At 40.5% G+C, this 26,238-nt stretch overlaps 1 protein-coding gene across 2 annotated transcripts in view; it reads right to left on the bottom strand.

The window, feature by feature from the left end:
* The window catches only part of mllt3 (MLLT3 super elongation complex subunit), an 81,189-nt gene that overhangs the window by 11,511 nt on the left and 43,440 nt on the right, over positions 1-26,238 (bottom strand). For both annotated transcript variants that reach the window (XM_088015336.1, XM_088015337.1), the window contains exons 3-7: positions 24,340-24,422; positions 14,435-14,578; positions 12,933-12,971; positions 10,260-10,388; positions 548-1,111 (exon numbers count right to left, since the gene is read on the bottom strand). In XM_088015336.1, coding sequence (XP_087871462.1) covers positions 548-1,111; positions 10,260-10,388; positions 12,933-12,971; positions 14,435-14,578; positions 24,340-24,422 — 959 coding nt within the window. The remainder of the gene's footprint in view (positions 1-547; positions 1,112-10,259; positions 10,389-12,932; positions 12,972-14,434; positions 14,579-24,339; positions 24,423-26,238) is intronic.

Below are 26,238 nucleotides of genomic sequence, written 5' to 3'. Positions count from 1 at the left end.
TTTCTTTATGGGGAGGTTCTCCACCAAATGTGTGTGGACCAGGCAACCCAGTCAAATGTCTTTACTAATGAAAAGAGCCACTGCAGGGAAGTTTTTCCCTGCAGTGGCACTTACAGGAAGTTTTTCTTTCCTGTAAGTGCAGAGGAACGGTACAAAAATAAGCAGTTTTCCTACATTTTAAGTATTGGTGGGGTGAAATGATGCTGTTTTGGTCATAAAGGCAACTGCAAAATGCATCTTCTAACTATTCTTCACAACTTTGATCATTTCCTGTTGGCCACACATACAGCTGAACTCCTACCTCAGTTTATTAGGTGTCCACCCCTTCACCCAGCCCCCAACAGCTTGCCAGACCACCATTAAGACTCTCTTCCTGCTGGTTCTTTGATTTTATTGTACTCCACACCAAGGAAGGACTAGCCACCAACATTTCCCCCTTCTGAAGTTTCACTGGAAGTGTTTCCCACAAGACACACCAGTAACATTTACTCGTTTGCTTCTTAAAACTCTTAAACCAAAGAATGGAGAAGTAATGTGCTCAACTTACATCTGACTTTGTCTGATCTTCCATATCAGAGTCGTTGGGGTCCACCAACTCCTGGAACGGTGGAAGCCTGGACACTTTCTTGCGCTCTGCTTCATCGAGTTCTGGGCGTAGTTTAGTTGTTGCCATCTGCGATTTTTTCTTGTCGGAATAATGAGAGTCTGAACCTAATGTTTGCTTTACTGATGATTCCAGATACCCCTTTCTGCGTTTTTTGGTCATAAGATCATCACTGTCCAACACAGAGAGGCGCTTGTTTAAGCCTAATCCATGGGTCACTGACTCACTTCGATGCTCCTTGGACAAAGACTTGGGTTCCTTAAAACCCATCTTAGGATTGCTATCTCTCAGTGGCTGATTCTCTTTGGGTTTCCTTGAAGATTCTTTGGGGACTTTTGAGGATTCCCAGCCAGAGTCTCTAAAGGCACTTTTGGGCTCTTTCAAGTTTCTTAAAGGCTTGTCTTTGTGGTCCTTGGAGGGTTTGTGGAGTTTGGAAAAGTTGCTGCTGTTTGTGCTAGTGGTTGTGGCTGTTGTGAGTAGGTCAGTTTTACCTCCTTTGAAGCAATCCTACAGATAAAAAAAACAAAACAAAACAAAAACATATTCAATAAACTTGAAGGGAAATAAAGAAACTAAGCTGCTTCTTGGTGCAAATTTGGTTTCTGGGAATCTCCTAAATTTTTCTGCTCAGTAAACTGTTCACTGTATTTGGATCAGGTTACAGAAATGTTTACCATCTACTTTCATTTAAAAAATCAAACATTTTAAACTAATCAGTTCTTAGCAAGGCTACCCATCTCTGAATTTCCTGTTATGGCTAAAGTTCTTAAAAGGGTTGTGACACACTATAATTCAGATGACAAACATCTTGGACAAATTTTAATCTGGTTTTTGTTGAGTAAGAGTCCTAAATGACTTACTCAAAAGAATCTGCACTTAAGTGAACCAGATTTAAATTATCTCTGACACCTTTGATTATTCAGTACTATACCAAAAACAAAAATTCCTGGGCACGTATATCTGGTTTGGCTTGCTTCTTATTTTTTGTTCAGAAGTATTTATGCAGCTCAATCAAATCTTAAATCATCTTTAGGGCTTTTATATGTAGTCGGATCTTCATAAAAATCAATTATCTCCGCTATATTGTACAAAAGGAATAATACAAGATCAGTTTCAGACATGAAATTTGTATCCTCACAAATAGCACTGTTTTAGACATGACAAACCTATAGGCGGCAGTGTAGTGTAAAGCTAAAACCTGTGTCAGCCAATCAGATCATAGACATGAAGACGCCTCATTGAGCGCTGAGTCCTACGTTACGTCACCGCCATCTTGTATGTGGCAGCAGAGCGAACGGAGCTCCTTAAGTCCTGTGCTGTGTGGACTTATTTCAATCGTTTTACAATACAAACTATATTCATCGACATTACCTTTCACAGCTGAGGATGAAAGAACAGAATTACTTGACTTTGCAGCCAGAAACTAGCTTCTAAACAACCGAGAAATAGTTCCTCTGTAGCTAAATTGACCCGAAGTAACCACTGATTGTTAGCGTAGCTAACGTTTTCATGCTGTGTTTTCTAATGAGAGAGGGCTGATGAGAAACCGCTGTTAGAGGAGAAGTGCATTAAAGACTAGATGATTTTGTGAGGAAAGGTCAGTCAGGATCAGTGCCGGAGCTACTGTTCTTCAGTCTCTGTTTTACAGCTCAGCTTCACAATGCCGGTATTTAGCTATAAAGATGCTACAAGTCAGAGCCCAACATGCTGAAAATGTCTTTTTTCTGAATGTGAAGGAAAAATATATATTTTCTATAACACTTTTGGATAATTTCTCTTTTATCCTTGCCTTTAGCCTGTGTACCAGGATGTCTCTGGACTTCTCCCAGTCTTACCAGCAGACTGAAGCCCTGCCTGTGGTCAGTGTTCCCAGTATAATAAATAAATGTGTTTTATTCTTTAACTTTTTATGTATTTTTAAATATCTTGATCTGAAGTATTAGTGTATTAATAAAGCTTATGTAATGAAATAAAAATTATTTACTCTGTTAGAATAATTTTCACTCTTTGCTGTCAATAGTAGTTGGCATACTCTAAAAAATTTTTTCCAAAAAAAGTAAGAAAAATATGTAGTTTAATGTTTGACAATGACTGATTTATCAAAGTCATTGTCAAATGACTTGAGTGATTGAGTGTCTCAATCACTCTCCATGTGCTTTAGCACCTAAGTCATTGTCAAATGACAATGACTTAGATAAATCAAGTCATTTATCAATAATATATATAAAAAATAAATACAAGAAAATATTTTTTTTCTTGTCTTGAAATGTTAAATGTTATGGAATGATGTAAATATGTTCTTTAATAAAACACTGTAAAAATGTGTGTTTGTTCATCAATGGCAATATAAAAACTATCAGAATCATTTCTAGCCAATAAAAACATGGTGCTCTTTATTCAGAAATCCCCCAAAACAATTAAATAATCACATCAAAAGTTAGAAACTCTGTCTTTAGTGCTTATTGATTACCAAATACATTAGTGTGTGTGAAAAAATGTGTCAATGACAGGTATTAACTTAAAATACTTTGTAGAACAGCACTTTCTGAAGTTCGGTCCATTTACTTGTATTAGCTTACGGCACATAGGCCACATTCAATATGGCGGACGCTGTGACGTATCGCAGCAACGGGCTGACCCGCTCCATAAGGCATCTACGTATTCATGTCTATGAATCAGTTTGCTTCAAAACAACCATGATTTCCTGCTTCCAAATAAACATGGCACCAGGAGGCAGTTACAGAAGTTGAACTACTTTTAAGTAAAAGAATATTAGAATATAAACTTATGTTGATTAGAATCATATCAAAGCATGTATGTGGATATATTGATGCATTATTTGTTACAGGCTGTTTTGTGTGTATCCCTAAATCTCTGTTTTCCAATGTACACACAAAAACCCCCACAAATACTATTGTTTTTCAAATCTCCATTTTGGTTTTATAAATTATTAATTTTTAGTGATAGTAAACTGAGCTTTTGTGTGGATGAAAGGCCAAAATGCATAAAAAATTGCTTTCCCAGACATCCAGCTTTGTGTGGAGTAGATCTTACTGTTTAGCATAATGTTCTATTGGGTTCTGTTGTGTATTTGATGCCTGGCAGTGCCTTCAAGTGCTCCAATAGCATTAAGGTCTTTAGGTATTTGTTTCTTTTTCAATACTGAATACAGTATGGCTGTATGTCTTCAGGAACCTGGGCTTAATGGATGGTATCTTGTTGAATCAATGCTACAAACTGAAAGTGATGGTGGAAATGATCCATCAAAGTGCTTAGCATGACATTTTATACAGCCTTGGTTTTTATCTACTTTTATATGTGGAAGCTTCCATTTTCAGGGCATGTTTTGAGATGGTGCTTCCACTTTAAGCATGTTAAAAAGCTACTGTTAAATCCTCATCATGACATGGATGATCCTTAACACAATCCTTGGACCATATCAGAAAAATATTTGCTGAATATTAAACAATATTGATTCTGATTTACATACATTTTCTTGAGACCTTTCCTTTTTTACAATTACAAATGTCTCAATCACTCTCCATGCGCTTTAGCACCTAAGCTACTAAAGATATACATCATACCTGGGTCTTAAGAGCAGGGATGACTCCATAGCATGTTAGTGATACTTTAAATATTGTACCCAATATGGTACACAGTGCAGTCACAAATATAATACGTCTCTACTGGGCACCTAGCTGGAAGGTAAACAATGTATGGCTTTCAAGCAAAAATAACAAAGATAGTCATGGTTTGCGTATACCAGGGGTCCCCAAACTATGGCCCGCGGGCCAGATCCGGCCCGCCTCCTCATTTGGTCCGGCATTCAGTGTTTTTTTTCATATACAGGTGCTGGTCATAAAATTAGAATATTGTGATAAAGTTCATTATTTCCATAATGTCATGATAAAAATTAAATTGTCATATATTTTAGATTCATTGCACACCAACTGAAATATTTCAGGTCTTTTATTGTTTTAATTTTGATGATTTTGGCAAACAGCTCATGAAAACCCAAAATCCCTGTCTCAAAAAATTAGAATATTATGAAAAGGTTCTCTGAACGAGCAATAAAAATAATCATCTGAATCAACAAAGTAACTCTAAACACCTGAAAAAGATTCCTGAGGCCTTTAAAAACTCCCAGCCTGGTTCATTACTCAAAACCGCAATCATGGGTCAGACTGCTGACCTGACTGCTGTCCAGAAGGCCATCACTGACATCCTCAAGCAAGAGGGTGAGAAACAGAAAGAAATTTCTGAACGAATCAGCTGTTTGCAGAGTGTTATATCAAGGCACCTCAGTGGGAAGTCAGTAGGAAGGAAAAAGTGTGGCAGAAAACGCTACACAACGAGAAGAGGTGACCGGATCCTGAGGAAGATTGTGGAGAAGGGCCGATTCCAGACCTTGGGGGAAGCAGTGGACTGAGTCTGGAGTAGAAACATCCAGAGCCACTGTGCACAGGCGTGTGCAGGAAATGGGCTACAGGTGCCGCATTCCCCAGGTCAAAGGTCAAGCCACTTTTGAACCAGAAACAGCGGCAGAAGCGCCTGACCTGGGCTACAGAGAAGCAGCACTTTGGACCACTGTTGTTCAGTGGTCCAAAGTACTTTTTTCGGATGAAAGCAAACTTTGCATGTCATTCGGAAATCAAAGTGCCAGACTCTGGAGGAAGACTGGGGAGAAGGAAATGCCAAAATGCCAGAAGTCCAGTGTCAAGTACCCACAGTCAGTGATGGTCTGGGTGCCATGTCAGCTGCTGGTGTTGGTCCACTGGGTTTTATCAAGGGCAGGATCAATGCAGCAGCTATCAGAAGATTTTGGAGCACTTCATGCTTCCATCTGCTGAAAAGTTTTATGGAGATGAAAATTTAATTTGGTCTGGAATCGGCCCTTCTCCACAATCTTCCTCAGGGTCCGGTCACCTCTTCTCGTTGTGTAGCGTTTTCTGCCACACTTTTTCCTTCCTACTGACTTCCCACTGAGGTGCCTTGATATAACACTCTGCAAACAGCCGATTCGTTCAGAAATTTCTTTCTGTTTCTCACCCTCTTGCTTGAGGATGTCAGTGATGGCCTTCTGGACAGCAGTCAGGTCAGCAATCTGACCCATGATTGCGGTTTTGAGTAATGAACCAGGCTGGGAGTTTTTAAAGGCCTCAGGAATCTTTTTCAGGTGTTTAGAGTTACTTTGTTGATTCAGATGATTATTTTTATTGCTCGTTCAGAGAACCTTTTCATAATATTCTAATTTTTTGAGACAGGGATTTTGGGTTTTCATGAGCTGTTTGCCAAAATCATCAAAATTAAAACAATAAAAGACCTGAAATATTTCAGTTGGTGTGCAATGAATCTAAAATATATGACAATTTAATTTTTATCATGACATTATGGAAAATAATGAACTTTATCACAATATTCTAATTTTATGACCAGCACCTGCATATGTGGATTTTTCTTCAACCACCAGGGGGGCTCTTGAGCAGATATGAAACTTAGTTTCCCTCAATGGAATAATATACTAGTCAGTACCAGTCACCGTTTCGCTCACGGTTTTTTTTTCCCATTTGCATTCTGGGTAAAAATCTATCTACAAACGCGAATATGTCGTCGGTAGTAATCCAGCCCCCCACCGCCCCCCGCGCTTCACCCCCCCCCCCCCCCAACCCCGTCAACAAAAGTTTTCTAAGGTTTCTTTCTCGAAAAACTAAGACCGGCCCCCAACCACAAAAGGGAACAGTTATGTGGCCCTCGCAGGAAAAAGTTTGGGGACCCCTGGCGTATACAAACATATATTCTTTTGGTTCCTTTGTGTGTACTCACTGTATTCTGTGAGCTGTGTTGACTCCATGCACATGGTCTGTGGGTGATTGAGATTTCATAGCCATGCAGTACTGATTGCCTACATTTCACAAGACAAATTCCTTCATTTCCCACAATTCGAATGGATCAACATGTTTGGTGAGCTAGTTGGACAAGTAGCTTCACAAAGTCTAGGATGATATGGTTAATTTGTTATGCCTTTATTGGTGCTTGATAACTTTAGAAGGACATTTTGAAGAGCACTATCCACACACCGAAAGCATGGAGGTGGAACCAAAATACATTGGAGGTGTTTTGCAGTGAATTATACAGGCAACCTAATCAAAGTAAATAGCATCATGATTATGAACAAAGAAGATATCAAAATTGTCAAGATTTGCAGAAAAACTTTAGCTTGGGTAACACTGGAAATTTCAGTTACTCAAAACTCAAAGCTAAATGGCATAAAAATAACTAGTTAGCACACAAACATAATATGTTTAATATTATTAAAGCTTTGAAGATCTGACTGTGGTTGGGCCGCAGTCCTTAGCTTCCACCAATCTTCAGCTGGTGGGAGCTAAAGATTGGGGTGATGGCAAAGAGCCCATCTAACTTCAAAGATTAGAGCTCATCACAATGGCTGAATAGTTAAAGATTCCAGGGGAGACATGCAAAAAGCATGTCAACAATTTATAAGAAGCATTTGAGCGGCTTTAATGGCAGTTGAGATTTTGCCATTGATTATTGAGAAGGGTTAGATATTAATGTTAGATATTAAATGTAAGCTAACTTTTTTTTTTCTTTTTTCAAAATTATAGCCCTTGGACAAACTTCTTGGTTGAAAGAAAACAACTTTAAATCTAAGTCTATCATTAAACTGTCATCAGTTTTGATCATAACTGTATATTGGTGTCATGTTATTTTGGCGTTAAGAACCTTTGGGAAGAAAGCATGTAATTTATGACATGAAAACTTTCTAAGAAAAATTACAAAATAACCTTAACTCAGCCCAGAAAGCCCAAAAAGAAAACCAAAGCCCAAAAGCATTCAGACACAAGGAAGTAGGAAATCCCTCCTTAGGTCAGTGGGCAAACGTAAAGAGGGGCTGATGTTTGGACGGGCTTCCACAACTGTGATCATACAGAGTTTCCAACAAAAGAGCTTTAAATATAGTTGAATGTTGAGGGGGAAAAAGCATCTGCTTTTTATCATGCAGTGTTTAAACCAGATGTCTAGCAAAACCGACAGCCAAAGAACAACTGTCTGGAGGACTTATTTTGTACTAAAAGGACTTCAATCTATTTGAAGAACAAAGCTAGCAAAAACCTGGTGGCCATGTCAGTAGAAGATTAACCCTGTGCCTTTTATACAAGAGAAAACATACATGCCGCCCTGCCGTTTGGCATTACTATCTGTGAAAAGAGCACCATTCTTGAGAGAGAATCAAACTGGTCTCCTCAGCAGTTATCAGTGAGAGCAAACTCACAACTTCTTTTGAGCAGAGCTGTTCATTGGGATGAGGTAGTCTTTTCAACAGCTAGATTTTAAAAGTGAAGAAAGAGGCAATGAGGAGAAAGGAAGAAATGCAGTAGTTCCAATGACAGGGGCCATTTGTCCTCGGGTCTAACCTCCAGTCCTGTTGTCAATATTTCACCAACACAGTAAACCCATTAAAGTCGTCTAGACGACGGGTTCTGTTACAGCCCTGCCCAACCACCACTTAGACCTTTTATTTTGTGTATTGGCTGGGGACCCCAGAGGCCCTTAGCAGAACTCATTCAGAACTTCAGTGCACTCCTGCACTGCAGTTAACCTGCTTCCCCTCCTCGGCTGCCTGACATCAATAAGCTGTGGCAACAGCACTTAGCATCTCTTGGCTATTCATATTAAAGAGATGAGTAGAGTGACCCTATACAAATCCCATGACAAAGGGGTTTTTTACACCTGGTGCTCTGGTAGACTTGGTTTATTATTTATATTTGATTTGTATAGCATTTTTATAACAACTGAAGATACCAGTGTTGTGGTACTCGAGATCGGTCTTGGTCTCGAGTCCGGTCTTAAGACCGTTTTCTGATGGTCTCGGTCTCGTCTCGGACTCGACCGCATTTGGTCTCGGTCTCGTCTCGGACTCGACCGCATTTGGTCTCGGTCTTGTCTCGGTCTCGGGCTCTGAGGACTCGGCATTTTATTTCAAGACCAGTCGAGACCGCAACTGTGAAAATATCACTAAACGTGCAGCATACTGTCCAGTTTATTTGTTAACATCTTTGTTTTCAGTGGATGCAAAACGCACTGATTAAAATCCAAGCAACTACATGTTTCTCCCCCTCCCCCACACCTCCCCACCTTTCACTCGCACGCGGCGCTACTCCCTCCTCCCTCCTCCCCCTCCCCCTCCCCACCTTTCACTCGCAAGCGGCGCTCCAGGACATGCGCAGTGGTTTTCTCTCAGCGGCAGAAAATGTTTGTCTAATCGTCAGTAATATAATAGCGCTGCATAAATAGTAAGAAATCCGATGGCCACAGCTAACTCAGCAGCGCTTCGCTTTCAGAGACGATGGGGACAACGTCTAACTATTTTCGTCACTTAGAAAAGTAGCTCAAAGAAGGTAAGCCCCGTTAACGTGATGTTAGCAAAGCTAGCTGTACAGAGACACATAAGAATTTGTGATGAAAAAAAGTCACTCACTGCCTGAATTATTGTGCGGAGGTGTTGACTGACCTGTCGCATATATGGGACAACGCTGTGTCCAAAAGTCTGCAATATAGTGATGTGACATTCAGAAACAGTTGATTCTTCTCCACGGCTCTTTATTTATTAGATAGGACTGGAGTGTCACTCACTGAGAGCCGTTGTTCTATCAGATTACCATACACTGTCAGAATAGCATACGTGCAGTGAGTACCATGCCTGCGCATGCGCATTAAGAAGTCCGACCGTCAGAGGAGTTGTCAGTTCACCATATGCAGCAAGTTATGACGAAAATAAGTCATTAAATTGTTTTCAATGATAACTATATAGATATACATGTGTTGTCATGGTTGCAAAGTGTATTTAAAGCAGGTCTGGCTGCAGCTGGAGTCAGCTACAACACACGCCCGTGTAAAACTCACTTAACCGCTAAGTCAGGATGCCATACAACTGTTAATAACAGATCTACGTCATGATTCTATGTTCCTAGCATACATGCAGTGAGTACCATGCCAGCGCATTCGCCTTAAGAAGTCCGACCGTCAGTGGAGTTGTCAGTTCAGCATATGCAACAAGTTATGACGAAAATAAGTCATTAAATTGTTTATAATATGACATAATATGATAACTAGATAGATATACATGTGTTGTCGTGGTTTCAAAGTGTATTTAAAGTAGGTCTGGCTGCAGCTGGATGCCATACAACTGTTAATAACCAAGTGTATGATGATCTACATCATGATTCTATGTTGCTGATTAAATAAAATCATATGGTAATGACAGCGTATGCATGTCTGAGCTAAGCGTACGACTATCTGACAACGTATGCTGATCTGACAGAACACCGTGAGTTCGTGTTTCGACTTTCCTCGGTCTTGGTCTTGACTTGGTCTCGGACCCTAAAAGTCTTGGTCTTGTCTCGGTCTCGATACACTCTGGTCTTGGTATAGTCTTGGTCTCGGGTTAGGTGGTCTTGAACACAACACTGGAAGATACTATAGTATACATTATAATATGTGGCTTGAAAATACTTAATACTGGCCAAATACATGAAGTTTAAAGACTTTAAAGGTGAAATGATATGAGCACTGTGTGATCAGGGCAGACGCCACTAGAAAAAACCATTCAGTGATGTAGTGCACCTGGAATAGTCACCTTTGAAGTGTGGAAGCTCTTGCTTCTCTTTGGATCGGAGGACAAAGACGTCAGTGAGTTGTTGGGAAGTGCTGGCAGCTTGAGGTGCTGGCTGAACAGAAAGGTTGATCCTTCCTGCATTACCATCACCTGCCAGAGGAAAATATAACTGGATATTTTGGCTGTGAAGTACGACTTGGAGAGACACTCCTCATTTATCTGTTCAGATAATAATATTTGAATATTTGACTTAAATATGTAAATCTTTGAGTAAATGCCTTGATTATACCTGAATTTATTTTTTGCTCATAATTTTATGTTTGCACAAAGTTCTACACAGATATAAAATAAAACAAAAAGCTAGGAGGTAATTTCAAAGAAACTACGACTTTCCATATGTAACATTTGGTAGGATTTTACTTAAACTCTGAAAAAGTTGGGAGTGAAAGAAAGAAGTTAAAAAGCACTTTTTAACTTGCAAAAAATTAATTAAACATACAGAACAACCAGAAAGCACTCATACATATTCAATGTATACTCTGCTGTCCTTTTCTAGATCTACAGAGTATAAATTGGTTGGACAGTCGGAGATGCAGTTGCAGGATATTGTTAGCGAGGCCCTGTTCTAATTGTTGCATATATCATCCAACCTGATTTTTCCTTGGCTAGGAAGCCAAAGTAAGTCCGGTGTGTTTTGACCGTTATTCCTTTTAACACTACACACAACTATGATTTCAATAAATCCATCTAAAGGATAATCAGTGGAAATTATATATATATATATATATATATATATATATATATATATATATATATATATATATATATATATATATATATAGGGTGCAAGATGCTGGCAGGGAAAGCGTACATGGAACAACATCACCAAGTGGTGGGCACAGTGTACAGAAACATCTGTGCAGAATATGGACCAGAAGCCCCGAGATGTTACCCCCAAGGGTGGTGGAGAATGATCGAGCTAAGATCCTGTGGGATTTCTTCCAGATCCAGACGGACCAAATGGTAATGGCAAACCAACCGGACATTGTGGTGGTGGATAAACAACAGAGGAAAGCAGTTGTGGTGGATGTAGCAATACCAAGTGATTGCAACATCAGGAAAAAGGAGCACGAGAAACTGGAGAAATACCAGGGCCTCAGAGAGGAACTGGAGGAGGCCTGGAAGGTGAAGACCACAGTGGTGCCTGTGGTCATCGGGGCCCTCGGGCAGTCACCCCCAAACTGGCTAAAACAGATCCCAGGAACAACATCAGCCATCTCAGTCCAGAAATGTGCAGTTCTAGGCACAGCCAAGATACTGCGCAGAACCCTCAAGCTCCCAGGCCTCTGGTAGAGGACCCGAGCTCAGAGGATGAAAGAGAGACCACCCGAGGAGGGTGAGAAGGGAATTTATATATATATATATATATATATATATATATATATATATATATATATATATAAATACAGTAAAGTAATATTCTAATCACAATATATACACAATAATATGTCCATCTTACTTGTGAAATGTTGTCTGTGGAGCCGTCACATCAATAATCCATAGATCCGAACAACAATATCCCTCAGTGCTGAGGCATCTTCTGCTGTTTTGATTGAGCAAAGTAGGAGGGTATACCGCTCCAAGATGGCCGCCGTATTTCCTGCGCCGGAGCGGCCAATGCGGGGTCTACTCTTATATTATGTCTATGGTCTTGACTACAACTCTGCTACGTGGCTCCTCGGTTGCATGTCCTCCCCCTCCCACCTTCTTTTCCATCCCCTTTCTGTTGGATTTCTTTAAAAATAAATGCCAATAGTGGCAAATAAAAGTGAAGTTCATGCTATGTTAGGACAAGAGACAAGATGTTTCCATGCCTGAAATTATGATGCATAGAATCACATAGTCTAAACTATGTTACAGAGACAAAACACAATAAAAACATGCTTTATCTGTGGCATTGTTCATTAAAATGGCACATTTCTGATGTATTCAAATTAAATACAATCGGTACACTTAATGATATTGTGTTAGGGATTAGGTAATGCATTCAGCAAGTACTTTTACTTTTAATACTTAAGTATTTTTAAAAGCCAGTACATTTTTTTTTACTTTTACTTAAGTACAAATGTTAATGTGGTAGTTTTACTTTTACTTGAGTACATTTTTGTCTTTGTACTTTTACTTACATACATTTTTTGAGTACTTTCTCCACCACTGATATATATATGTATATATATATATATATATATATATATATATATATATATATATATATATATATATATATATATATATATATATATATATATACGTATATATATATACGTATATATATATATGTATATATATATATATATATATATATACGTATATATATATATATATATATATATATATATATATATGTATATGTATATGTATATATATATATATATATATATATATATATATATATATATATATATATATATATATATATATATATATATATATATATATATATAAGAAAGTCACAAGTCAGAACAGTATTGCCTTATTAAATTTTGAACGTGAACTACTAACATACCAGTCAGGATAAAAGCAATGTGTCAAGAGACACAAAAAATGTTTAGCAACAATCCATTAAATTATTCCTTCTGATTAGTTGCTTATGTATTGTCCTGCCCTCTCCTCCCTTCCTCTCACTTTTCTTACTTTTGATTCTTCTGAACCTCGTTTGTGAGGATCCCGTGTCTGTAAACATAGAAGGAAAATTTCACAAATGTGTAAGAAATACTTTGGTTACAGGAAGTAATATTAACTGATCATTGACAAACAAAAAAGATAAAACAATGTGAATGTTATCCATTTAGAGCATAATTAAATACAGGAATACACTTTTTTGAATAAACTCTACCTAACATAGTAACTTCTACATTAAGAGTAAAAGGTGCATAATAATTAGCATGCATAAAATTCTGCACACTAATAGTTGCCCAATATTCGTGCACATGTAGATAATGTCCTAAGAAAGCCATCTTCACTTTTACTTTGTTAAATACTCAGGTTTGAGAGATTATGAACATTTTGGATTGACAGTGAGTATTATTTCAATAATGTCCCTTATTAGGCCCATATCTCTAAGGAAGGTTTTTAATGTGTTCAATCTGCAGCCGTAATAAGTGGCAATGTACATCAAACGAGTGGTTTTCATCATTAAATTAACTTTTAAGACCTATACAAATCAAACTAAAATATATTAGATATTAGTTTGGTTTGTAATCATAGAGTCCTGTGGTCAGTGTCACAGATCTAATCCATGCTACAACCCTATTGCAAAAATTTAAGGCTCTAAATAAAAACAAGTTTAATGAATTTTTCATAAAATTCTTCTTAAACATCGATGTATTGTAATGGCTCTCAATACAAGTAATGTGTTATTTAAATTGTAATTTTTTAAGTTGCTTTATTTTAAAACCTTTTTTGGTTTATAGCCCGAGAACCTACAGTATGTAGAAATAATAAATATATGGGAAGTATCATAACTTAAGCTCAACGTTCAAAGCACCCAGGTTTTCCTAGAAAAATATTTATATTTGCCATTAGCCAATTGATAATGGCAGAAGAGATTACACTCTCTGTAATAGACTTATCGAAGATCTGTAACACTAACGGAGTTGTTAGTTTTATTTTACACTGATCAGATTGGCCAATTTGAATCAATCTTACTGGTTGATATCTCACTAGATCCATTAAGTCAGTAAGTTTAGTTATAGGCTAAACTTCATAAAATTTAGTCTATAACAAAATTTTATGAAGTGTTAAAATAAAGCAGGGTCGAAACATTTATGGTTTCAGAACCATTTACATTTATTGTATGTTCTTGCAGTTTAAAGCCATGTTATTCCTGTTATTTGGTTTTCCTCAGTTGTCTCTAAAAAGAGGCATTGATGACAGCTGTATTCACACCTAAGTGTTTTTTTTAAAACTTAAGATAAATTCTTAAGGTGCTGATAGTGTGATCTGGAACCGAAATTTGTTTTGTCTACTTTTTCTTAGTTTGCTCCTTTTTAATATGTCTCCAACAATTTTAGGTCTGTTACTCTTAGCTGTATGACTAACTGATTGATCACAGTTGTCAATAAAAATGTATATCTGACAAAAGTGAATCCTTATATGTGGAATAAGACAAAACAGTGCCTCCAACACACTCTCACCCCTCCTGCCTTCAGCAGTTTTCTTCGAAAGTCCTCTGTTGGGTTGTTGAATGTCAGCTTTTCACAGCGGAGATGATTGACAGGCGGATGTCCCTCAAGGTGGAGGAACAGGTCATAATCAAAGCGAACTTTCTTCGGTTCTTCCTAAGAAAAGTGCCAGCCACCAATATGGGGGGAAAGACAAAGGAAATAGCTTAATATTGCTGTTGCAGCAGTCGAGAAACATCACTATATGTGTCACTTCTTGCATATATTCAGTGAGATCACCTTGGATAATGATTTTCATTAGGCCCGAGCAGCTAAGCGCTGCGAGAGCCTATTGTTCCTGTACTGTTTCTTATTATTACGATTCTGCCACCCTTTTTAGGGGGCTTTTTGGGGGCTTTATCATATTCAAAAACTCACCAAACTTTGCGGGGGCATAGAGCCCGGTGAAAAATTACGTATTTTATGGTCGTGGAAAAAATCGCAAAAGAAACGGCTCAAGGGCGCCACCTAGCAACTTTCAAAAGACCCTTTCCTATTCACTTACTTTATCGTAGAGACTTGAAACTTGGTACACTTGTAGAGCTCCCCAAGACACTCTGAATTTACAATTAATGTCATAGTGCAAGTATCACAGAATGTCGGCCATTTTGGATTGAAGTTCCGATTTTGAACCGATTTTGGCCGTTCACAGGGTTCGCATTTTTTCGAACTTGTCCTAGGGATTTCGATCGATCGGCTTCAAACTCGGTCAGATCGTTCATAAGGCATGGCCGATCCAAAGTTATCAAAGGTTTGCGTTTTCGACCTTCCTGAAGGGGGGTTACCTGGGGTCAAAGTTCATGGATTCGCCATGAAACACAAAACGGTTATAACTTTTACAAAAAAACTCACAGCAGCACCAAACTTTTAGTGATTGATCATCATCGGGTCCCCTACAATACCCAATGGTCAAATGATGACATCACTTAGGCCACGCCCCCTGAGAACAGGAAGTGTCATGTTTTACTGTGAACGGTCGCTATCTGACCCCTTTGACCTAATCAACATGAAACTGTGTCCAGAGACAGAAGACATGTGGGTGTGTATTGGATTCCAACCCCATCTGGCTAGGATGTAGCAGGTGGGCGTGGCTGCGTGGCAAAATGACCTGTCAGACAGTGCCCATACTTTTGGCTCTGAATTCCACAATTTTGGGTGCAGCTGCACCAAACTCACTAGGATGGAACGTTGTCCTACCCCGGATAGGAATCCAGTGGAATATTTGGTGGGCGTGGCCTAATGTCTCAACAGCGCCCTCTAGCGTGTTTTAAATGATCAGCCCCAAGCCATGCTTTATCTCAGAATTATGAAACTTGGTACACATCTGTATCTTGTCAGGATGTACAAAAAAGTCTCTTGGAGCCATGGTCCAAACCCAACAGGAAGTCGGCCATTTTGGATCAAAGCAGCATTTTCCTCTATTTCATAGATGTCACATCTGATTTAACTAGTCCCACACCTTTTGAGATACAGACTTCAAACTCACTCAGCAGAGACTTGAGACATTAAAGTTTAAAAGTTTTCAACAGAATTCTCGTAGATCAAAGCATGTGGGCGTGGCTAAGCGTTAAACTTTGGCTTTGTGAAATGACACTTCTCACCAAACATGATCAGCCCCAAGCCATGCTTTAACCTAGAGTTATGAAACTTGGTACACATGTGTAACTCATCAGGATGTACAAAAAAGTCTCTTGGAGCCCTGGTCCAAACCCAACAGGAAGTCGGCCATTTTGAATCAAAGCCGCAATTTCCTCTATTTCATAGATGTCACATCTGATTTAACTAGTCCCACACCTTTTGAGATACAGACTTCAAACTCACTCAGCAGAGACTTGACACATTAAAGTTGAACAGTTATCAAGAGAATTCTCGTAGATCAAAGCATGTGGGCGTGGCTAAGCGTCAAACTTTGGCTTTGTGAAATGACACTTCTCACCAAAAACATTATCAGCCCCAAGCCATGCTTTAACCTAGAGTTATGAAATTTGGTACACATGTGTAACTCATCAGGATGTACAAAAAAGTCTCTTGGAGCAATGGTGCAAACCCAAAAGGAAGTCGGCCATTTTGGATGAAATGCTGCCATTTCCTCTATTTCATAGATGTCGCATCTGATCCATCTCCTCCTACAGCTTTCGAGATACAGACTTCAAACTCAGTCAGCAGAGAGTTGAGACATTAAAGGTCAGAAGTTATCAAAGGAATTTTTGTGTGTCAAAGCATGTGGGCGTGGCTACGTCCCAAACTTTGACTATACACCATGAAACATGAATGTGAAATAACTTCAAAATGCCATGTCACAGCTGCATCAGACTTTCTATGTCTCATTATAGACCAGCCATCATCACAGTCAGGTGGTCGATTGATGACATCACCTTAGCCCCGCCCACTTCCGACAGGAAGTCACCTGTTTTTTCGACTGTATGTCTGACTTTTACTCTCTGTGTCATATGGGTTTCATCCTGTGCAGACTGACATAAAATGACATGAAGATGAACTCTGTAAATGCCTACTGACCCGTGGGGGCGTGGCCAAATGGCTGTCCCTCGCCATATGGATCGTCCCAAACTGACTATTCGCCATAAATCATTAAAGTGACATAACATGCACATACGAGGTCACAGCTGCATCAGACTTTCTATGTCTCATTATAGACCAGACCTCATCACAGTTAGGTGGTCGATTGATGACATCACCTTAGCCCCGCCCACTTCCGACAGGAAGTCACCTGTTTTTTCTACTGTATGTCTGACTTTTACTCTCTAAGTCATATGGGTTTCATCCTGTGCAGACTGACATAAAATGAGATGAAGATGAACTCTGTAAATGCCTACTGACCCGTGGAGGCGTGGCCAGATGGCAGTCCCTCGCCATATGCAAACGATCATCTCTTATTCACACACGCATCATCCCATTTGCTCCAGACTTTTTATGAGTGACACTTGTGAACCTCTAAGGAGCCCAATAGAGTTTAATTGCAATTTGACTCCACTGCACACCAAGGTTAATCAAACACCTGTGTCTCCTTGCGATATCAGCTGATCTACACCAGATTTTTGTGCATTGTCTGGGAGCAATGTCGAACATGACAGGGTGACTATCTTCAGGGCGGGTTTGGCAGCTCCGTGAGAGCAAGGCGGTGGCTGGGGGTAGGCGGTGGCTGGGGTGACATGGTGCTGAGGGGAGGCAGTGGCTGGGGGGAGGTGGTGCTGAGGGGAGGCGGTGGCTGGGGGGAGGCGGTGCTGGAACATCCGCGGTGGCTAGGCTTGAGCGGCGCTTGGCTGCGAGGGCCGCTTGAGGCTCCGCGGAGCTTTAATTTTGATTATTTTCTTCAGTTGCAGGTTTTAGTAAATCAAATTTCCTATTTGAAGTATTTCATGTAAACTTCCTTTAATTTCTGAGTAACACTGGCTAGTGGGTAATACTGTGAAAAGTCACATTTCTTAAAGAATGATGTCAACCTTCTGACAGATGAATAGTGTACCACCAAGATGGCATGCAGATATAGGAAATCTAAAACAATAACTGTTTTTGTAATTTTGAATCTGTATTTTCTCATAATAATTAATGCTCTTAACCAGACTGAAATATGCTTCATTGGTTACTGTCTCTTAATATTACCAGGTGTTAATAAATCCAGTAACTGTTGGGAACCTCTGTCACCAACCGTGGAACACAAGAAGAGCCGCCTGCTGGTTCTTTGAAGCCAGAGTGTTTGCCAATGTGGCAACTCCAGCCTCTCAGATTTTCATCTGAAGCCTTATGAGTTCAGAGCTCAACTACTTCTGTGTTCTGCTCTATTAGGTATGCTTTGACTCGGGATTCCACTCAGATCATGGTTTCCTCCCTCCTGTTCCAAGCTACCCCCTACAGCGGTCTATGCCCCAAAGCAGCCTCGGCTTACTACCGCTCCATCGCCGCCCCTCCCTAGCGGGTCGCCTGCCCGCACGGGTAAGTGCCACCGGCATTATCAGGCCTCAGCATCCCTGCTGGACTCACGCCTCTCCTTTGTCCCCAGTTTTCCAAGCCAGCCTTCCAGTGTGGGTGTGTTCCTGTCCTGGACTCCCTCATTATTACACTTTTAACTTCTTGTAAATAAATCTAAAGGAACTCTTCTGATCTCCTCATGGTGTTTCTGCAAGTGGATTAAAAAAATTCCCAAAAGCATGACGGAACACTCCGGCCAATATCACCCAGTAGATGCCCTCAGGAGAACGATGCCGGAACAACATTCGCTAATCCAGTCTCCTGATTCCGTACTTAGAACCCTCGGCGACAAGAGGCCACTAATCAACACCTGGAGCAGGTCGCTCAACGACTGCTAAGATTGCAGCTCGAAGAACCAGCCTTCCTGAAGAAGGCGTTGACAATCCACCAGCCACCCAGCAGCTTTCCACCTCACAAGACATCAGTTCACCTAGTCCCGAGAAATTCTCTGGTGATGCGGGTTGCTGTGGAGGATTCCTCCTCCAATGCTTGCTTATTTTTGACTGCTCCCCGCATTGCTTCCCACATGATGATGCCAAGATTTCATTTATTCTTGGGCTTCTATCTGGGAAGGCACTAAGATGGGCTGAGGCACGCTTCACTGACTATTGCAGTTTTGGCTGCACTTATAAGCAATTTATTGAAGTGTTTAAATCAATTTTTAACAAAGATGCTGATCAAGCAGGCATATCCTGCCGACTGTGATCCTTGAGGCAGGGGCAAAGATCAGTTGCAGAGTTTTCCATTGAATTTCGTACCCTGGCTGCAGTCTCAGGCTGGAATTCCTGCACGTTAAAGAGCGCCTTCTTTTATGCTCTCAGCGAGCCCATAAAGGATGGGTTGGCACCGCTTGACGACCCTGAGTCATTAAACGAGCTAATAACTCTAGCGACCCTTCTGGATAACTGTCTCAAGGAAAGAAGGATGCAAAGGAACACAACGGCCTTGGCTTGACCTCTTGTCCTACTACCTCCCAGAGCACCTGTACACAGGCTGCCAAGCTCCCCATCACCAGACCCGGAGCCGATGCAGATAGGCCAAACCCGCTTCTCTCCGGAGGAGTGGCAGCGAAGAATGGATGCCAGCCCACTGGCTGGCATCCATTCTTCCGGCATATACTGTGGCACCACGGGCCATTTCATTGCATCCTGCCCAATTCGCCCAAACCCCCAGGCCCGACGGTCAGACTGGGGAAACTAACGGGTCCCATACTTCATTCTTCTGCTCCCTGTTCTTTGCTTCCCGCTGTCCTGCAGTTTAATAATGACTCTCTCCCCCTCACTGCACTTATAGATTCGGGTTGCGAGCAGAATCTAATAGATTAATCTCTTGTCACCCAAGCAAATTTGGAGACAGTACCTTTGTTGGCACTGGTTAAAGCCCCCGGCCTCGATGGGTGCATGCTGCCCAAGATTACGCATAAGACCAAGCCCCTTCAGCAAATCGTCTCGGGTAATCACCATGAGTCTATTTCATTTTATGTTTTCTCATCATCCCAGACTCCAGTTGTCCTAGGCTTTAGTTGGCTCCAGCAGCACAACCCACACATAAACTGGTCTGAGCTTCGCATAGAATCATGGTCTTCACATTGTCTCTCCTCCTGTTTGCAGTCTGCCATCCCTCCAAGTCTCGCCCCCGTGGTCCTTAATGAGGCAGACCCCATCGATTTGACAGGTATCCCTGAGGTTTACCACAATCTCAAGGTCTTCAGCAAGGACAAGGCTCTTTCTCCCGCTCGCCCCCCCACAACTCCCCACCACCACCCTTACTGCGCCATAGACCTCTTGCCTCTTCCATCCAGCCGTTTATATAACATCTCATGTCCTGAACGCCAAGCTATGGAAATACATATAAACGAGTCGATCACTGCCGGTATAATCCGCCACTCATCTTCTCCATTGGGAGTGGGCTTCTTCTTTGTCAGCAAGAAGAACGGTTCCCTCCGACCTTGTATAGATTATAGAGGCCTAAATCGCATCAAAGAGTAAATACCAATTCCACTTATCTCCTCAGCATTCGAACCGGTCCAAGAGGCCACCATCTTCACCAAACTCAATCTCTGTAATGCCTACCACCTGATCCACAACCGCCAAGGAGATGAGAGTGGTAGACAGCATTAAGAGCCCACCACTGGCTGAGGGGCGCAGAGCATCCAGTACTAGTTTGGACCGACCAAAAGAACCTCTCCTATGTACAAGCAGATAAATGTCTGAACTCTCATCAGTCTCGGTGGTCTCCGTTTTTCTCCCGGTTTAACTTATCCATCCCCTACCGCCCAGGTTCTAAGAACACCAAGCCCGATCCCCTGTCCCGCCAGTACTCTCCAGATGGTTCCGAGAAGCTACCCACTCCCATTCTACTTCCCAGCTGCAATGTAGGTTACCTCACCTGGGAAATTGTGGAGGTGGTCAACCAAGAACTTCAGGAAGAGCCTGACCCTGGTAACGGTCCACCAGACAGAACTTACGTCCCATCCACAGTTTGTGCTTGTCTCATCCACTGGTTTCACACCGCCCAGTTTGCAGTGCATCTTGGCATCAGCCTCACCATTTCGCTCATCTCCCGCTGGTTTTGGTGGCCATCACTACACAAGGATGTTAAGGAATATGGCAACACCTGTCACATCTGTGCCCGTAGCAAGCCGTCTCACCAACCTCCCACAGGGCTCCTCCAGCCACTTCAGATCCCTAAGAAAACCTGGTCGCAAATTGCCCTCGACTTCGTCACTGGCCTCCCGCCGTCTAAAGGTATGATAGCCATTCTCACCGTCATTCATAGCTTTTCTAAGGCATGTCATCTTCTTCCACTCAGAAAGCTCCCATCCGCCTTCCAGACAGCCCAGCTCCTGGTCCGCGTCCATGGCATCCCTACTGAAGTTCTGTCTGACCACGGTCCCCAGTTTATTTCTCAGGTGTGGAAGCAGTTCTGTCTGGCTGTAAATGCTAAATTCTCACTCATTCCTGGTCACCACCCCCAGTCCAACGGCCAAGCAGAGCGCATGAACCAGGAGCTGGAGTCCACCCTCAGATGTCTGACCTACACCAACCCGTCAGACTGGAGTAAGTTCCTCCCGTGGGTTGAATACGCCCACAACTCACATGTCTCCACAGCTACCAGTCTCTCCCCATTCGAAGTGACACTGGGCTACCAACCTCCACTTTTTTCAGCAGATGAAAGGGACATTTCGGTCACCTCCATCCGTCACCACATCTGCTGTTGCAGGCGCATCTGGTCTGACGCTGTAGCTGCCCTACAACGCACGGCGTAACAGAACTGACGCTTCGCCAACCGCAAGCGCATCTGAGCACCTCGATTCTGCCCTGGTCAGCAGGTATGGCTTTCTTCTCATGACATTCCCTTTAAATCCTTCTCCAAGAAGCTGGCTCCTAGATACATTGGCCTCTACACCACTGAATCAGTTATCAGCCCAACCGCTGTCCGTCTCAGTCTACCGGCCAGCCTCCGTGTCCACCCCACATTCCACGTCTTCCAGGTAAAGCCGGTTCAATCTTTGCTGATCTTATATACAGTATAATTAAAACTACTCTCTTAAACACATTGATCCCTCATGGGGGACAGTGTATATCTTCCTACATTATAGTTCTTAAAGACAAATCAGAATAGGCAGATGAAAGCTTTACCAGATCTGGAGATCAGGAATCAGCAGCAAAGTTCTGACCAGTGGATCTCTAAAAGTTTAACCCAGATTTAGAATACCCCTCACCCCTCAATTCTCCCTGCCACTAACTATTACATATAGCACCATGGTAAATCAGGGCACAATTGAAACATAATAATACTTGGGTGCTGACTCTGGAGCAGTATGCAAATACTTTATTCATTAGAGCAGTGTTTTTCAACCACTGTTCCGCGGCACACTAGTGTGCCATGAGTGATCCTTAGGTGTGCCGTGGAAATTATCCAACTTCACCTATGGTACCGTATTTTCCGGACTATAAGCTGCTACTTTTTTCCTAAACTTTGAACCATGCGGATTGTAGCCCGATGCGGCTTTTCTGTGTATTTTTCTTCAACCACCAGGGGGCTCTCTAGCAGGAAGTCAATCATTAGAAGTCAAAATTGTAAATCAAAGAAGAACGCGTTGATTTTCATTTAGAACAACCACATGCTAGCAGCAGGCACGACGGAGAAATGTTTTCAAACTCGTATGATGCAGCTTTTAAGTTGAGGGCTGTCGATCTGACAGTACAGGAGGGAAATAGTGCAGCTCGGTTCACACCGAGCTGCACTTAAGCTCAGTGTGAACGAAACCTTGGTTAGTAGTAGCTAGCGGCGTAATCATGTAATTTTCTTACCACTAGATGGCAGTAGGTACAGAGCATTTTACATTAAAACAAGAGAATTAGTGATGCATGAATGTTACAGCGGTGAGAGAATCGTATCTAGCAAGACTGTGACGACAGTGATGGAAAAGACAGTGAAGCTCAGCAGTAGTTGGAAAGAACATGAGTCCATTTCCCTCAACATGTCTGTGTGAAGTGAGCTTCTCAAGCCTGGCTACTATAAAAACTAAAACCAGAGAGAGACTGAGAGCTGTTGAGGAAGAGCTTTGTCTTTCTTCAATTTCTGCCAGGAAATCAGCTGTTTTCATCCAAATATGCACAGGTTTCACACTAGATGGGTAAAATATACAGACATTGACATTTTGTACATGCAAATCTTCATATTGTAACAGTGAAATCTTTCCCAAATATTATTGCTTCTTTCAGAATAAGAATTATTTTCTGTATTCCGGCTATAAGAATGCTTGTGGATTAGTTTATAAAACACTTTGAAGTTTTCTAGATCTTCTTTAAATTTAAGACCACAGTGTTGTGGCCCTGTTCAGGTGTATTTTTGAAGTGGACATGTTACGTGCAATTTGAAATAAGAATTGTAAAATGTGATAAAAATACATTTTTGTGTTTATTTGATTCCTTCTCAAGACACTTTGATAAGAATGACTATATATATAATATAGGTGGATACAGAGTATCTTTGTTTACATTTTTGGTTGGTGGTGTGCCTCGAGATTTTTTTCAATTAAAACAGTGTACCTTGGCTCAAAAAAGTTTGAAAAACACTGCATTAGAGTGCTAAATCTTTTTCCCCCCTTAAATAACCAGGTAAACCCTGTTGAGATATAGATCTTTCTCAAGAGGGACCTAGGCAGAAAACTGCAACACAAAACAACCTTGTTTCTCAAAAATAAACCCCACCTGTTCGACATTCCAGGATTTTGTTTTCAATATTTGCAAAGTATGCATCTATGATCAGATTTATTACATTATGTCTTAACTAATACACACTAAGGAAGATATATGAGGTAGAAACTGAATGTCAAAAAGAAATGCACAATCAAAAATAAATTATTTGAAATATTGCCTCTTTCAATAATGGACCCTGCCAAAGCTGAATGATTAATATTTTTTTAAATGCAATTTTTATTACAGAGGCTTCATATTCCATTTTAATTATTGTTTCAGTTGTTTTGTTCATTTATTTGCGATATTTAACATGTTTTCTAGGTCTAATGTTAAATGTTCTTCAGAAATTAAAGATTATTTAAAATCTTTGAGCAGGTGTACTTGCATTAATATACCATTATTATTATTATATTAGTTAAAAAATGGTGTCACGATGACATGACTATTATTTATTGCAGTAATTTCTGAGGCAATTTATAGTCCAGCAAAATTTGTTATTGATGTAGTAGGCCTTCATATGTACCCTAGTGATACAGATAAACTAAATTCTTCACATAATTTGCAACTTACATTCTTTAGGCACAGACAAATCCAGAAAACAGAATTTTGGAAGTCAGCAGCCGATTAAATCCAAACTTCAAAATGATGACTTAAGTTTCACATAATTGATCTTATTAAAATTACCTTGTTTTTGAAGTAAACTTCAATAGGTAAGATGAATCCAGCATATCCAGACTCCTCCACTTTGTATGGAGGATCCTTGCATACTGAAAAGAGAGACAGGTTTATTAGAGACCACCATTTAAAATAAGAATGCCAAAATAATAAGAAAAGAGGTTTCATTTCAGGTGAAAGGAAACATATCGAGTAGTTTTGCCAATAAATGCTTGGGTCAGACTCTGTAATCTTAGTTTGATTAAGACTCCTGTCCCCAAGCAGCCACTACAGTTCATATCATAGACATTTTGAATGTAGAACAGGAATAGTTTGTCACAATGCAAACTTTAAAGTTGATAAAAAGCTAATACATAATATGAATGACCTGATTAAAATAGTTGTAACAAATTAGACATTTCTTTAAGTTGGTTCAAAGAAACATTTATTTTCAGTGTGGGAACACTGAGTAAACAGATCTCAGTGTAACTGAGGGGGTCTATATGGTTCAGAAATGACCAGCAACTGAAGATCCAAGACCATTTAGTGCTTAGTAAAATTATCCTTTGACAATTTGCTGTTTGTGACTGGCTGTCATTTATCCCCCAGTAAGAAAAGAGAGTTCAGCTGTGCAATTTAATCTCAATATGCATACAGCTGTTCTGAAAAGGCCCCAGATGTTTATTAGAGAACAGTAAACACTATCACCATCACCAGGGATATTAAGTATTTTGCAGTTGCTATTTCTAGACAAAAAATATACAAATATCTGTTATTGTGTCTGTAATGGTGTAATAATTGAAGGCTTTTGTTGCCTTCAATTATTAGAGTATGTGCAGAGACCATAAACAAGCAAAAAAGTATTGTGACCTGATATTTCCGATTGGAATTAGTGGTTAATTTATTGGTTGACAGATAAATCAGCCAACCAATAAGTCAGCCCTGATTTCCTTAATTTTGGGAGATCTATGATCCGGTGATACTTACATGTGAAGTTGATTTCATCCATCGATCTTGTCTACTTCAACAAAGGTCTAAAATTTAAACATTGTCCTCTTCTGCTCTGCCATGAGAGAAGTTTGACTGATGGACCAACCCACCAGGTCATGTCTGCAGGTTCGGAATTAACAATAGGGACTTCACTGTTGCCAAATGTTGCGACTTTTTCAATATAACTATCAACATTTCAGACAAAAAAATCTGTATCGCCCAAAATCAGAACCGGCAGGTCAGGCTTTTTAAAGATCGGTGATCTGTGATTGGCCAGAAAACTGGAATTGGTGCATCGCTGGTTATATCTTTGTATACTAGATTTATAGAAACTTTTCTCTTGTTGTCCAGTTGTTTGATGTTCTTGTTGTCACATAAGACAACCACAGATCTACATCTCTTCCTCAGTAAACCCAGAAATTACAGTGTTTGAGTTTAGCTATAAAAATTTATGGTTCTGTTTTAAAAACTTCCATTGAATATTATATCTCAATGAGCTTATATGCTTTAATAAATCAAAACTTCCCCTTAACTTGTTAACATCAGAGCATATTTAATATGTCACTGTTGCTTTGCTTTCATATATTATGTAAATGACAAAGCCACTTAATCTGGCACTCTTTTCTCATGAGATCTCATTAAATCCCTTTTCCACAGCTTGCCCTGAAGGAGAAACAGAAAAAAGCAATGGCTTAAATTAGAAGCAGATCCTTTAAAGCTGATGACAAGGTCAAGGCTTCCCCGTTGTATACCCATGGGACTTAAAAGACAAACAAACTCTGACAGAGCTCAGGTGTTTCCCCCTAGAGGAGTGTGTTTGTCAGAGTCCTTCCCTATAGACTCAACAGAAAAAGCACCAATTAAACTTGCTTCTGTGGACCTCTGAGATTTTATCTTGGGAGAAATGGTGAAAGCAGGTTTCACCTTTGGCTCCCATTT

This window comes from Poecilia mexicana, unplaced genomic scaffold (genome assembly GCF_051168715.1).
Source record: "Poecilia mexicana isolate PSO_F unplaced genomic scaffold, ASM5116871v1 scaffold_18, whole genome shotgun sequence".
Lineage (NCBI taxonomy): Eukaryota > Metazoa > Chordata > Actinopteri > Cyprinodontiformes > Poeciliidae > Poecilia > Poecilia mexicana.
The sequence above is the reverse complement of the archived record's forward strand: the minus strand, read 5'-3'. Positions and strand labels throughout refer to the sequence as shown.